Source organism: Hordeum vulgare, chromosome 4H (genome assembly GCF_904849725.1).
Source record: "Hordeum vulgare subsp. vulgare chromosome 4H, MorexV3_pseudomolecules_assembly, whole genome shotgun sequence".
NCBI classification, from domain to species: domain Eukaryota; kingdom Viridiplantae; phylum Streptophyta; class Magnoliopsida; order Poales; family Poaceae; genus Hordeum; species Hordeum vulgare.
In genome coordinates this window covers 31,503,335-31,517,948 of record NC_058521.1, presented here as the reverse complement: position 1 = coordinate 31,517,948, position 14,614 = coordinate 31,503,335, and the positions used below count along the sequence as shown (strand labels likewise).

General features: G+C 43.2%; 1 protein-coding gene across 1 annotated transcript; it reads right to left on the bottom strand.

The window, feature by feature from the left end:
- Positions 1 to 8,661: 8,661 nt before the first annotated feature.
- On the bottom strand, positions 8,662 to 13,683 carry LOC123447720 (serine hydroxymethyltransferase 1, mitochondrial). Its single transcript, XM_045124355.1, has 16 exons — positions 13,534 to 13,683; positions 13,364 to 13,402; positions 13,173 to 13,259; positions 12,949 to 13,070; positions 12,739 to 12,815; positions 11,900 to 12,024; positions 11,477 to 11,569; positions 11,118 to 11,210; positions 10,831 to 11,028; positions 10,597 to 10,701; positions 10,432 to 10,497; positions 10,006 to 10,083; positions 9,707 to 9,818; positions 9,509 to 9,619; positions 9,197 to 9,369; positions 8,662 to 8,913 (listed from the first exon to the last, which is right to left on the bottom strand). The coding sequence occupies exons 1-15, from the start codon at positions 13,609 to 13,611 to the stop codon at positions 9,221 to 9,223; spliced, it is 1,533 nt and encodes a 510-aa protein (XP_044980290.1). The 5' UTR covers positions 13,612 to 13,683; the 3' UTR covers positions 8,662 to 8,913; positions 9,197 to 9,220.
- Positions 13,684 to 14,614: the final 931 nt, after the last annotated feature.

The window sequence follows — 14,614 nt, the reverse complement described above, 5'->3', positions numbered from 1 at the left end:
ATATAGTGGATACATCTATGCAGACAAGCAGTACTGCTAGGAAAAATACGAACATGAGGATAAACAAGTCATACCCTCCAATCGGCCAGTTGGCCGTAGCAGCAGCGGCGGCGGCGGCAGTATCCTCTGTCGTCTTCTTCTCGGCTTCCTCGCGGAGACGGTCAGCTTCGCTTGGTGAAGACATGGCGATGACGAGGGCGACGCGGACGTAGACGAAGCAGACGGACGGAGGCGAGCAGTCGCGTGATCGCTCCCCAAAAACCTAATCGCCCCTCTCCCGTACAGGAACCGGAGAGGCGAGGTTTCGGAGGCCTGCTCTCCCGTCGACCGTGTATGCGGTAAACGGGACGGAGTCGCCGGCGGCAGCAGCAGTCAAGGAACGAACGCGTGAGGCAGATGTGATCTGATTCTCGTGACGGCTAGGGTAGGCGATCGCGTGCTTATAAAGGCGGCTGGGTGGAGAGACGTGGGCCAAACCCACGTCCGAGTCGGTAACAGCCCACGATCCGACGTCTCGGATCGTGCCATGTCCGTTACGTATTCTCCGTTCCTGACCGGCAAAAATAAGCGCGTAGGTATGAGCTCGGCTCGGCTCATTCCCGCAACCCGTGACGCGTCGTGACGAGGCGTGGCGAGGCGGGCGGCGGAGGAGGAGTGCGCGAGGGCACCTTCTCTTCTCACTCTCCAATAGCATGTGGAAGAGAGACCCTTATAAAGGGGTCCAAACTCTCCTCCACTAGCGGGGTGGGACTAAACTTCCCATCACCTTGTCATGCCACCACCTACATGGGCCCTTGGAGATTTTTCTGAAATTCTCTAATGGGCCTAAAGCCCACCTCCAAATTTCAACAAGGACTACGACTATAGGAGCGATGGAAATACTTCTCGATTGTCATGTCATCTTCAAGGTCAAGCCGACTCCGGTATGGGATCGGTGACAATGGCACGTTGGCTGCTCGTTCCGGCAATAGTGGTCGCTAGGTAGCATATGGTCCTCGTTGTAGTTTTTATTTTACATGTGGGTCATTTTTCAGCAAAAAATAAGCATAGTTTGTTGACCAAAAAATAAACTAAATGTAAACACTATTGTAGAGCCTCAGGCGATGACTAACATTTGCAACTCGAGTCTTCCGAATAACACTGCACAACGATTAGAGTTAGTTACTTCGTTCCCCTTCTTTATTTTACCAATCAAATGTTCTAGCAATTTTATGCAAACAAATACATCGTGATCACCAACGTGTCACCCAAGTGTGTTTTTTTAGTTTAAGCCGACTTCACCTTGACCATTGGATTGAAATCCAACGCCCGTCCCTCTTCCTCTTGTCGACACCTGAAGTTTCTTCTTCCTAGCCCCCAGCCAGTCACCGCCACCTGCGGCCGGTAGCCTTGTCGTTTGCCACCTCACTGCCCCAACCTAACCGTGCCAACATCTTTGTTGTGTCGTCGCCCCCAACCTTCCTTGGAACCCCACACACCAATAACTCATGGAGCTACGTGCTGTCAAAAAGGGTCGTGGCCCGCCCAAACAATTGCAAATGCAGTAGAGAAATAAGAGTAGAGTGGGTCATGAGTGTAAAAGTAATAGGCTATCCTTTATACGCACCCGCCCTTCTTTGTTGTTGTAGCTCCGCCACTGATTTAGCCCCTTCCTCTCCTTCGTTGGTGATGCTTTCTTCCCCGCCTCCACCAAGGTCATTGATGTACCCTCATTGGAGACGTTGTGGTCGTCCACGGCCAATCTGTAAGGCCTCGGATGTGGTACTATCACAACTTAGCGATACGCAACCAATTGAGGATAGAAGCCCATCCAATACCTACATGTATTGTATAAATTCAGCCATACATACATGGTTATGCGGTAAGGGGTATATTACATTGTTAGAGCATCTCTAGTAGATTCCGCAACCGTGCGGACCGTAAAACTCATTTAGGGGCGTCCGTAAAAAAATAACGATGACGCGAGCGCTCTAGCGGAATACATCTACGGGACGCGTTTCCGGGATCTGTTCCGTCGAAGCGCTCGCGACACCGTAAATTTTTCATAGCATAGACATTTCAATAACTAGATGATACCACGTGGGTTGCTACGGGAATTCAAGTCAAATAATATTTAGAAAAATAATAGAAATTTATATATAATCATGATTGCTTGTTACAAGAGAAACACACACAATGCATCTCGCCAACTGGTACTTGAAGAGTGTGTCAGTTTGGTCCTTTGATGTTGCCTATACTGGCTTTGCTTTTGTTCTTTCATAGTACAATCTTAAGTTACATTTTTCCATCTTAACTATGGCACAAATACATGTATATTCTCTTTGACCTCACCTCTCAATGTTTATGACCAATCGTACATAGGGAGGGGGGAAATCATAAACTATACTATGATAATTAGTTAAGGATTGGACATTCCATTCAGTAGGGATGATAACACATGAAATGAGTAAGATGCCATTGATGATAAAATGGGCCTAAACTGTAACTACTACTTATAAGACATCACCTTCACAATACCTACTCCAGTTTCCTCCTTGTAAGTATAATTAAGAAACTACTACTCCAACTTCAGTCTTGTAAGTGTAAGGACCCTGCCGAGGGTTGAATGACCCCACACTAGTAGGAAAATGATCATTAGTCCCGGTTCTTCAACGGGACAAAGCCATAAGGACTAAAGGCCCAAACCTTTAGTCCCGGTTGGCTTATGAACCAGGTCCAAATGAGGTTCACTTGGCCGCTGCGGGGCGTCCATGCAGGAGGACGTTTAGTCCCGGTTGGTAACACCAACCGGGACCTAAAGGCAGCCACGCGTCAGCAACTCCAGGCGCTGCGGGGATTATTTTTTGAAAGGGGAGGGTTTAGGGGTTTTGAAGGGTTTTATTAGGGGTTTCATATTGTGTTTCCCTTTTTTTGTGCACATCATCTTTGGTTCCTTATGCTTGTTGGTATTTTCAGTCGGTGTCAACTAGACGCTAGCTAGTATGTACATAAAGCATTACACGACATCGTATATTACTCCTCATCATTGTACATACTAGTTAAAAAAACATTTCATCGTTCTAGGTAAAATAGCATAAAAAAGATGAAGTCCTCATCATTCTGGTTGTTATCATAGTAGCAAATGACCAAGTTATCAACAGGTTGAAACACTAACTACTACTCTCTCCTAGTTAAAAAACCCAAAATAAAGGCGAACTTCGACATCTATGTATTGAAGAACACAGATTAACCTATCTTCAAGTTGTGGGATGCGCAAAGATTCCTCTCCAAATGGTATCATGGATGCTTGTATTGCATTTCTCCATCCATTGATTTTTAAAGTGTCTTCACTTTGAGATATCATGTATTTACCACGGTAATTAATCGGGGTTGGCCGTAAGGTAACCATTTCCAAATCATGGGTGGTAAACATCCATTTAGGTACGGTCTCTCGCCGGTGTACCTGTTAGTAATAATAATATAGTTAGCAAACTAGTTTTGCTTAAGAACAATGTATAAAAAGATGGATTAGTGACGCAATGGTATACAAAATCTTACAAAGTTGTCTGAAGTGATGTTATGAGGGCTCAACTGGTGCACTAGTGGCACATATTCATGATAAATGTTGCCAGTTATGTAATTTTTAGCAAGATTGTCAACATCATGAATAAATGAGATGAGATGATTTTTTCCAACCAAATAAGGTTGGAGCCAAAACCATAGTAGGTCCGATCTACTATCTCCCATGTAGTTCTTGTAGCACGGAAATAAGCTAATAATTGAAAATGAAGAAATTTAATCGGGATGAGTACAAGATACTTTTCAATAATCAATAAAAATTATCTAAGAAATATGTTGACAAAACGCACCTAGAGGTAGAACTGAAATCAAGTCATCCTTCGCATGCACCCAAATTTCTATATTATTATCATGGACATCATAATTACCAAGATCGAAGGTAATGTTCATGTCCTCATTCAACCCATATGCCTTGCAAAATGCTCTCCAATTAGAACAACCAAAATATGTGTGATCTTCATCATTTTTTACCTTTACAACAAAAGTGAAATGCTCTGTTCTTAGGTGAGGTATCTTAGACTCTGTATTGTCCTTCTCTTTAAAATGAAACTTGTACAAGACAACAAATCTTGCATGGCAGGGAACGCACTAGTCGAATTGTACAAAAGAAAATTAAAGGTTAACTAAAGCAAAAAAAAGCACATGTCATACTTGACCAACAAAAAATAAATGTCGTCTTTACATACCATAATAATCTGGAAGTCATCCGTCGGCTTGACGGTGAAGGACGTACCGTTATCTAGGTGAGGATAATGATCGCATATACCTCTATTATCCCAGCACAAAATGGACAATCTCTTTCTCAGTATCACGGTTTCAGACGAAAACTCATCTGTTACAAAGGGATTTCATTTTTTTGAACTTATTTCAACTCTAGACTTTTTGTGCGTTCAGCATGCACCAATCAAATCCACATCATCAATTTTTAACCCTTTCTGACTTCATTACGTATTTTTCATGCATTTATTGATTATTTTGATCTAAATGATCCCGAAATTGAAAAGCACTACATATGAACTCTGAATAGGTTGAAAGTTGACATGATATCATCATTTCACCCACATAGCATGTGCTAAAAAGTTAAGAGGGTTACGGAAAACACTGGATGCACTTCGTGTATAAAATGAACAATCTATTTCGAAATATCACGGTTTCGGACGAAAACTTATCTGTTACAAAGGGATTTCATTTTTTTGAACTTATTTCAACTCCAGACTTATTGTGCATTCAGCATGCACCAATCAAAGCCACATCATCAATTTTCAACCATTTCTGACTTCATTAGGTATTTTTCATGCATTTATTGATTATTTTGATCTAAATGACCCTGAAATTGAAAAGAACTACAAATGAACTCTGAATAGGTTGAAAGTTGGCATGATATCATCATTTCATCCACATAGCATGTGCTAAAAAGTTGGGAGGGTTACGGCAAAAACTAGATGCACTTCGTGTACAAAATGAACAATCTCTTTCGGAGTATTAGGGTTTCAGACGAAAACTCATGTGTTACAAAGGGATTTCATTTTTTAAAACTTATTTCAACTTCACACTTTTTGTGTATTCAACATGCACCATTTAAAGTCACATCATCAATTTTCAACCATTTCTAGCTTTATTTGTTATTTTTTGCATGCATTTACTGATTATTTTGAGCTAAATGACCCTAAAATTGAAAAAGGAACAGAAGACTCACCTTTTGTCCCGGTTTTAGACACGAAACGGAACTAAAGGCACTGCGCCAAGAGGGAGGACCATTGGTTCCGGTTCCTGTCTGAAACCGGGACCAAAGGGGTCAGACGAACCGAGACCCTGACCAGGCCGGCGCCCTGGACTCACGAACCGGACTTATGCATCCATTGGTCCCGTTCGTAACAGAACCAGAATTAAAGCCCTTCTCTCGCGTGGACCGAAGTCATGCTTTTACTAGTGCCAACATCACCTTTTGATCCTCCACTACAAAATATAAGCGTTATTCACAAACAAAATGGTCCCCAGCTTGCGGGAGAAGGAAAGATAGGAAGTTGGGGAGGGTACCATGACTCTTTCCTGGCAACGGCGAGTAGGTATTTTCGCCTCTGTTGTGTTCCAGCCGGACGGCCATGGACAGCATGGTGTCGGGTGTTCTGTCCCCGGGTGGCTCGGGGGAACAACTCACCATAGTCATCGTTGAGGAGCGCCTACTCATACACCTCCATGGCCAGCGCTTCGCTTGCTGAGGTCATGTTAGAGCGAGTTTGGGATGGTGGGGTAGAAGAAAAGGAGATGCGGTCGCAACGGCAGAGTGGGGCAGAAGCAGAGCTCATTACGGCATGCATGCACGCACATGGAGCTCCATGTCGCGGCGGGATAGCCGCGCAACCGTACTCACGTCGTAGTCTTAATCGATCAACCTCGCAGATATGAGAGGGAAGAAGATCCTCGTCCCTGTTAAAGAGGCAGTCTAACGGTGTGTAGAGAGGTGAAACGTCCAGAGGCGAATCGTGGGGACAGGAGGCGAATCGTGGGGACAGGAATAGAGCGACGAATTTAATGGAAGCTCAAAAATTGCAGGATTGTGCAGGGTGACATAATGATGGGATGAATTCTGCGATTTGATGTTCTTTTGTGGCTGCATTCATGAATGGAAGAGCTTCCGTCGTGGAGGTCGAAGAGGCAGCGGCAGAGATGAGAGACTCGCAGAGAAAATGACGGTGAGCGACCTAGTGCGATTGCTGTTATTTTTTTAGATCGGCAGTCCACATCATGGGCTACTGCTGAGGTGGAGTGAGGTGGATGGTTGCATGTTGATTAGTGATGTGAATAAGTTGCATGTCAAGAGAAATAAAATAGTGGGGATAAACTATTTAGGTACTGTAGATTGTAGATATGACCGAATGAAATCATAATATAAATTCATCATACAAATATGTAAATGGTCCAAAAAGCAATTCACAATATAAGAATAGTTTTTGTTTACAACAAATGTTCAAATTTAAATAGTTATTACAACATCAAATTGTTTAATTAAATCTCGCATGAATAAAAATGAATACAAAAATGGGATCTATCTCCCCCTATAGAGTTGCCACCGATACTCGATAAGATCATGCTGGAGTTGGTGGTGCGAATCACGGTTCTTGATCTTCTGGTAGGTCTCAAGAAATGCAGTGACGTCATATGCGTCCCTGGAGTTGGTGGTGCGAATCACGGTTCTCGATCTTCTGGTAGGTCTTAAGAAATGCAGTGATGTCATATGCGTCCCTCGCAGGCTTCACACAGCTATCAACATTGTCATAATTGTACTCCAAGTACAAATCCCTCCAATCCTCGATGATTATGTTGTGTAAAATTACACAAGCAATCATGATGTTTGTGAGGGATTTTTTATCCTAGTAGCGAGCAGGACCTCAAACAATGACAAACCGAGCTTGTAACACACCAAATGCCCTCTTAATATCCTTTTGGCAAGCTTCTTGTGCTTCGGCAAAATAAAAAATGTTCTTCTTGATTTTGGGGTCACTAATGATCTTCGCAAATGTTGATCATGATGGATAAATACCATCGGCAAGATAGTACCTCCATGGTATAGTCATGGCCATTGACGGTATAGTTGCAAGCCAGAGCTTTACCACTAGCTAGCTGACCAAATAGATGAGCTCGCTGCAAAACATTGATATCATTGAGAGGCTCCGGCAAACCAAAGAAGCAATGCCAAATTCATAGACCATGTGAACCCATGGTTTCAAGCATGATGGTGGGTTTACGTTTGTCGTCGGTGTATTGCCCTGCCCAAGCCACCAGGCAGGTTTTTCACAGGCTTCGGAATCAACCAGATCCGGAATCAACCAGATCCGGAAACTACAAACCCGCGCGCCGAGCTCACTAGAGGATCCATGGGGGCTGGCGGCGGCCGCGAGCCATGAACACAAATGCCCCCCCCCCCCCCCCCTGCGCGCACTGCTGAAACTAGGTGGAAAGAATATGACGCGGGCGGTGGAGCTTTCACGCGGCGTTCGAGGCAGCAACAAGGGGAGGGAATGTGCGGCGGCAGCGGCAGGAGTGGAGGTAGGAGCTAAAGGCAATGAAAGTGGATTCGCGCCAACAAAAGGGGCATGCGTGCAAAAACATGCGAAATCTCGTAGACATGGAGGAATTGGGCAGCGGATATTGGATCCCACAAAAAAATAGGATGGGCGGATTTGAATGGTCGATTTGGGACAAGTTTACATGCAAATGTCCAACCCCAAGTAATTTGTGGTCAGAGAAGGCCAAAGCTCAGCCCATGTTTCCTAATCCCCCACAATCCCACTAACCTAATTATTCAACCTGATCTAAGTTAATGAATGTTGATGAGTTAATTTGATCTTTGGAAAGGCGTCATGCTGATTTTTCTATGTCCATGGAGCTTCATGGGTGTCTGGGTATCCAATGGGTTAGGACATGGACACAATTTATGCCTGCAAATGCTTTAATAAATGGGCAAATGATAGGAAGATGGATCGTGGGTTGGATTTGGACCAGCTCCATCCGCCCCAAAACCCGACCCATTGCGATCCTTAGCCACCGCTCGCCAAGGAGATACCGTTGGTTCCTGCGATGATGCCACCGCTCGTCAAGGAGATACCGTTGGTTCCTGCGATGATGACAGAGGCCGCCCGGCCGCATCGAGCTCCAGCTCAACTTTGGTCACCCATTTAGCACTTGTTTTTAAGCTAGGTTTAATTAAGTACTGTGTTTAGTTACTTCTAACGTTATGTGTAATTAAGTAATATTATGGAGCTTTGATGAATGTGGTAGGTATAATTAACCTAGGATGCTTGGATTTGAATGAATTTTCGTACTTTTGTTTGCTTGAGTATGGATGCAGGTTCAGACATTTGGTGCACCCCCTTGGGTATCACCAAAATTTGGGATAAGTTGGAAATCTCACCCTTACCCACCCAGGATTACACAGAATTTTCATATCCTAGGTGCATTGTCAACGGCACATTGAACACCCCCTGCTCAACGGGGCTGGACGGCAAGGGACAGCGCTTACCGAGTTGTGGTTGGGACACAATTTGGCAGGAATTTCATCACAAAGATAATGTCCATACATGAGCTCACAAACCGCTCAAGATCTCAAAGCCGAATCATACGTGTTATCCACGGAGCACATGGAGAAATGTGTGTAAGTAAATGCTTGTCCAAGAAGGATGGTGGTTCATATAGCATATCAGCGAAACATCTTACAGTATGTGCCTGCAATAAGAAACTATTGACAAAGTTCCCATATTCTGTAAAATGCTTGGATTCCTTTTACATAAGATGGCGCTTCATCATGGATCTATTGTTTACATGGACTTGTCCTCAGTTGTGCTTCCTGTTTGCTTCCTGCAAGAAAAAGGAAAACAAAAGCAAAATATCTGTGATTGCGCGAAAAACAGCATTCATCGTCTATGTGCTTATGCGAAGAGGAAAGGGTGATGGGCCAAAACAAAAAACAAAAAAACTACTTCAGGTGTAAGCTTGGCGCAAGATCTAAAACAGCAGACAACACAGGACTGGAGCAAACGAGAGAGTCAAGGGGATTCCTTCTCCTGATAACAACTGAATTGATATATTGTATGTGTTTCTTAAGGATTGGAGGAGAGATAATTTGTTTCTCGGGGCACACCTTGCTGTTGAAACACAGCAGTGCTTAGTTCTTGTACTTCATGGTCTCTTTCTCGAATCCGATTGTTGGGAATTGTTTTGCATATTCCTCCACATCGTGGCGAAGCTTTGCAATTTCAGCTTGGATGTTGCTGTCGGATTGCAAAGTGGCAACAAAGTCCTTCAGTTTGGTACCTAAATTGAAAGAGAAACAACAGAATATCAATAATATGATCCCTGTGGTAGGTAAGGGCATACATATACAAGGAAATGCGATTCTGGACTCTGGAAAGCAACACAAAAAAGTTCGAAGAAGTTCTATGACTTCTAATACCTGCTGCTGCAGCTTTAACCTTCAAAGCCAAGTTCACTGCCGAATCGAAGAATTCGGCAACCTTGGCGAAGTCCTCCTCAACAAATCCTCTTGATGTAAGCGCAGGGGTTCCTGCAAGATCAGGGAACATGTAATCAGGTTTTGCTAACTTAGTTTAAAGAAAATTAGAATAACCATTATATGAGCATATGTGTTTACCCATCCTGATGCCTCCGGGTACCATAGCTGAAACATCACCAGGAACTGTGTTCTTGTTTGCTGCAATATGCACATTTTCTAAAACCTTCTCCACTCTTGAACCATCTATTCCCTAGAAATGGAATTTGAAAGGGATGATAAATGCCCTGACATGTCATAATATTCTAAAAATGAACTAAGTTTTGCTGTAGTTAGTACATCTAGCTATGGTGTATAAAGAAACAGTAAGTTTCAGATCAGATGGATATCAAGCAACATACCGGTCAAAATAATCACAAAAATATAAAGTACTGTCTTACCTTTTTCTTGAGGTTCACCAAAACTAAATGGTTATCAGTCCCACCAGAGACAATGTCGTAGCCTTTGGAAGTCAAGCTCTGGATATGAGAATATTGCCATCAAATAAGGACATTTTTTTAATTAAAGTACAATTAATCATGCTAGTTTAATATATATTTGCATCTCCAAACATCCTGTTTAGCATTAATTAATGTTGGTACTCAGTTAAGTACTCCTATTCCAACAAAGCAATTTGATGTAAGTTCTACAAGCTGGTATTTAATGCTGGCATGAGAAAAAATATATGGTAGATATAACCTAATTAGATTTTCTACAAGCTACTACTAACATGACCATAAAGAGGTTACTCGTCATACTGACTGGCAGGTATCATAGGTCCAGTTTTCCTGGGCAAATATTTCTAGCAAATTCTAACCACAAAATACCTCAGCAAATCTAGCAGAGTTGCTCATAACTTGCTCTTGATAAGCTCGGTACTCCTGAGTAGTTGCCTGAAATTTAAACAGCACATTAGGGTGTTAATTACACAAAACGGCAAACTGTAAAATACAAAATAATATAAAATATTAAGGAACAGAAGTGCTGCAGACCTGCTTAAGCGCAACGGCCAGGCCAGTAATAGTATGGTTATGTGGTCCACCTTGCAGACCAGGGAAGACAGCAGCATTGATTTTGTCCTCAAAATCATACTTAACCTATATCAAAATAGATTGTTAGGCCTTTGCATTCTTCAGGTAATATGAGTACTGCAGGTTAAGCTCAGTAGAGAACAAACATCTTCAACACTCTATGCTACTATCATTTTATTGTATCTCTGGCAATACCTCCTTCCCTTGTTTGTTTATTTCTTTCACCCCCTTCCGGAAAAAGATCATGGCTCCACGTGGACCACGGAGTGACTTGTGGGTAGTGGTAGTCACCACATCGGCATACTCAAAAGGAGAGGGAATGACACCAGCAGCAACTAGCCCACTGATATGTGCCATGTCTGCGAGAAGAACTGCCTTCTGCTTGTCACAGATCTGCCAATTGCACAATAAAAATTGAAGTTATTGACTGCTTAGGAAGGGGGAGGGGTATCATTGTTTATTACTGAAGAAAATGAACTTGCCTTCCGCATGCGGTTATAATCATAAAGGCGAGCATATGCACTAGCACCAGCAACAATCAACTTTGGCCTAAAAAGAACGGCACTTTTCTCCAACTGTTCAGAAGTAGCAAATGAAGCTTAGTAACACATGAAGTTGTTAAGAAAATTCATCTTGAAATAATTTTGACTAGTGAAGGAGACATATAACAATGAAAATATCCTAGACAATGCAGTAAGAAACCATTTCTTTTAGCTGAATGTTGCTAAACACAAAAAAGTACGCACTTTTTCCACTTCACGAAACATGCACAAGTAATGTTAAAACTGATCAGGAGATCCCAAAACTTCCATGAAATGAAATGAATAAATAAGGAGTTCACCTGGTCATAATCAATCAAGCCAGTGCTTTCATCCAGTCTGTAAGGCATTGTCTCAAAGAATATTGAAACTGCTGAGATTTTCTTTGTGTCAGTCTGCAAACAACAAGAAAAGAACCATTGAGCCATGGGAGTTTCTCAAACATCATATCTAAACATAATTGAGAATTATGCGCTTATTAGTATGTATTTCCTATTACAGTATGAAGTGCTTATCTAAACATAATTGAGAATTATGAGCTTATTAGTATGTATTTTACATTACAGTATGAAGTGCTTATCTAATACTACTAGACATAAAAAAACAAAAGAAACAGCAAACTACACAGAAAGATGGCAACAAGCAAGCATTGGCTGATCATGCTTGCATCCCACCAGAGAAATAAAAAAACAATAGCTTGATAATAAAGAAGCAGATAGATGTACCTGGTAACCATGGGAAAGATGTCCACCGTGAGGAAGATCCAGGGCCATAATTCTGTCATGTGGCTTCAGCAGAGCAGTGTATACATGGAAGTTGGCAGGTGAACCCGACAGAGGTTGCACATTCACTGCAGAGGCAGTAATTGGTCATGCAGGTAACTGGCCACCAACTTGGTGGAAGGACAATTATCACACCAAGATCATAGCGGTTAGCAACGCAAAACATTAAAAATATAGCAGAAGTGTCTAATCCCAGGTGTGTACCATATGTAGGCTTTGGAATTGACTAATATATTTTGGCTTGTAAATGGTGTGATGCACATATTCAAAACAGAAATCTCTTAAGCAACTTGACTACTTTAGATTGCTCTATTTCCCATCAAGTACCCTGGAAACTTTGTCAACTATGGAGAACACAAGATTGGCTCAAATCAGATCACCTTTTTCCCATTCTGCTGTCTCATTTGCGCCATCCAAAGCACTAGAATTAAAAAGGCTATTGGCTCCAGGTCCACATAAAGAATAGAATTTATAGAATACTTGGACTTAACCCATTAACTTTAGGATATTACTACTTTAGAAGATTACCCTATTTCCCATCAAGTAAAATTTTGCCAACGATGGAACATAATAATATTGGCTCAAATCAGATCATCTTATTTATTTTCATTCTGCTCTCTCATTTGCATCACCAAAAGCAGTAGAGAAAAAAAAAGACTAATGACTCTATGTCCACATAAAGGATATAATTTATAGGAAAACATCCTGCAGCGTCATTAGTTCTACCGGACACAAGAGAAGCTAAAAACGAAATTAATAACAAACCATCATCAAGATCTTACCTCCCCACTTCTCCGGGTCCAAATTGAAGGCCTCCAAAGCACGTTTCTGGCACAGCGTCTCGGCCATATCAATGTATCTGCGGGCAAGCAAAGCCAAAACAGGCACCGGTTCACATCACTGACCCCCCACATCCATTTAATTCCTGCTCCAAGCATATATTTTTTTTCAAATGTAAATAAATACAGAGAAGAGAAGGAACAGGGCCGTACTCGTTTCCACCGTAGTATCTGGCGCCGGGGTACCCCTCGCTGTACTTGTTCGTCATGACGGATCCCACGGCCTGCATCACCGACAGGGAGGTGAAGTTCTCCGACGGGATGAGCTCCAGCCCCTGCAAACCACCAGACAGGCCGACGCGATTCAGCACCGAGCACGATAGCAACCAATCATTTGGTAGCGGCGGTTGCTGGTTGGTGAAGGCGGCGGCAGAGACCTTCCATTGGCGGGCCTTCTCGAGCTCGATGATGTCGGCGATCTCCGGGTCGACCTCCTCCAGCGGCGCGTTGAGCTGCTTCGGCCACTGCGCTCGACGCGGGGAGGGGAGGGGAAGAAGGTAAGCACGGGGCAACAGACAAACAGACAAACAAACGGACAGGGAGCAATGGGCGGGCGCATCGGACATACGGTGACTGCGGATCTCTCCTCCGTCGCCGGCAGGGACGCCTGCGAAGACAAATCAAACAAGGGAAATGGATGAACACACGCCGGGCCATGATTGTTTCGGAACCGCCAAAGACGATTTATGAGAAGAAGAAGGAAAGGAGAAGAGGGGAGGGCGGCGTGGCGTGGCGTACCATGGAGTAGAGCGGCGTGAGGCGGGAGAGGGGCTGGCCGCGGGCGGAGAGCTTGCGGAGCGCCGTCGCCATGGCCATGGTGGGTGGTGGTGGTGGGCGGCCTCCTCCTCTGGGTAGGGGTTGGAGTGTCGGGTTTGGGAGGTAGTGGATCGCATGGCGTCCTTTATTTTAACTGGAGGCAGCAGATGTGGGCTGAGTGATCAGCATCCACCAGACGCATCGCCCTCACCAACCCCTCATTTTTTTCCTTTTCAGAAATTGGAATGGATATGGGAGATTTTTTTTCTTTTAGGGATTTCAATTCAACATGAATTTATCTGGATACCATTGGGAATTGCATTTACTAGCTGGATGCTCTTAATTTTTCCTTTTCCCTTTTAGCAAGAGGATAATTTATCTAGTTACCGTTGGAACTTAGCCTTTACTAGCAAAAACGACAATGAAAAACTCATGGTTCCAAGCAGGCTAGATTCGAATATGGGGTATTCAGATGCTGGTACAGGGTTAAGGATGCAGGTCCCACATGTCAGGCGTCCCTACATTTCACTCTAACTAGTTTATGGGAGGGTTAGCTCAAAGTATCCCCATCACCACCAACCGGAGCAGACAAGATTCTTCACAGAGAAAAATAAGCCGAAACAAACAACGATCCTGATCCTAGAGGCGCAGAGGATTTACTTGTATAAAAACTAGCCCATGTGGTTACTTAACTACCACTAATCAGAAAGCAGGACACCAAATAGCAAAGGAAGCAGCAGCTCGGGCCACTCAAGCTGCCATGTTATATATCCCACAACTTTGGCATCCATCACCTAACACCAGGAAAGCGACACCGCATTTCTTTCAAAAACTAAAAGACATGAAGGAAACAACGGAAATGTGTTTATCGGTCACAGCAACTGATTATGTTTTCACGTGAAAAGAAAACATATTAGAAATTAAAAATATATACCAGACACAACTAAATAGATATTTACTAGGTGCATGCCTGGGCATCAGAAAAAATAACTGCATGAATTAACAGCAATGCCAGAAGAAGAAAAATATATATGGAGAGGACATGGCCAGAGTGTTGCTGCAT

What these genes read in the sequence shown, in the direction of transcription:
- LOC123447720 (XM_045124355.1), bottom strand. Translation starts at nt 13,611, where the DNA reads ATGGCCATGGCGACGGCGCTCCGCAAGCTCTCCGCCCGCGGCCAGCCC. An exon ending in AGGAGAGATCCGCAGTCACC is followed by an intron (nt 13,260 to 13,363) that starts GTATGTCCGATG and finishes CGTCGAGCGCAG; the next exon opens with TGGCCGAAGCAGCTCAACGC. An exon ending in ACTCTGCTAGATTTGCTGAG is followed by an intron (nt 10,084 to 10,431) that starts GTATTTTGTGGT and finishes TCTCATATCCAG; the next exon opens with AGCTTGACTTCCAAAGGCTA.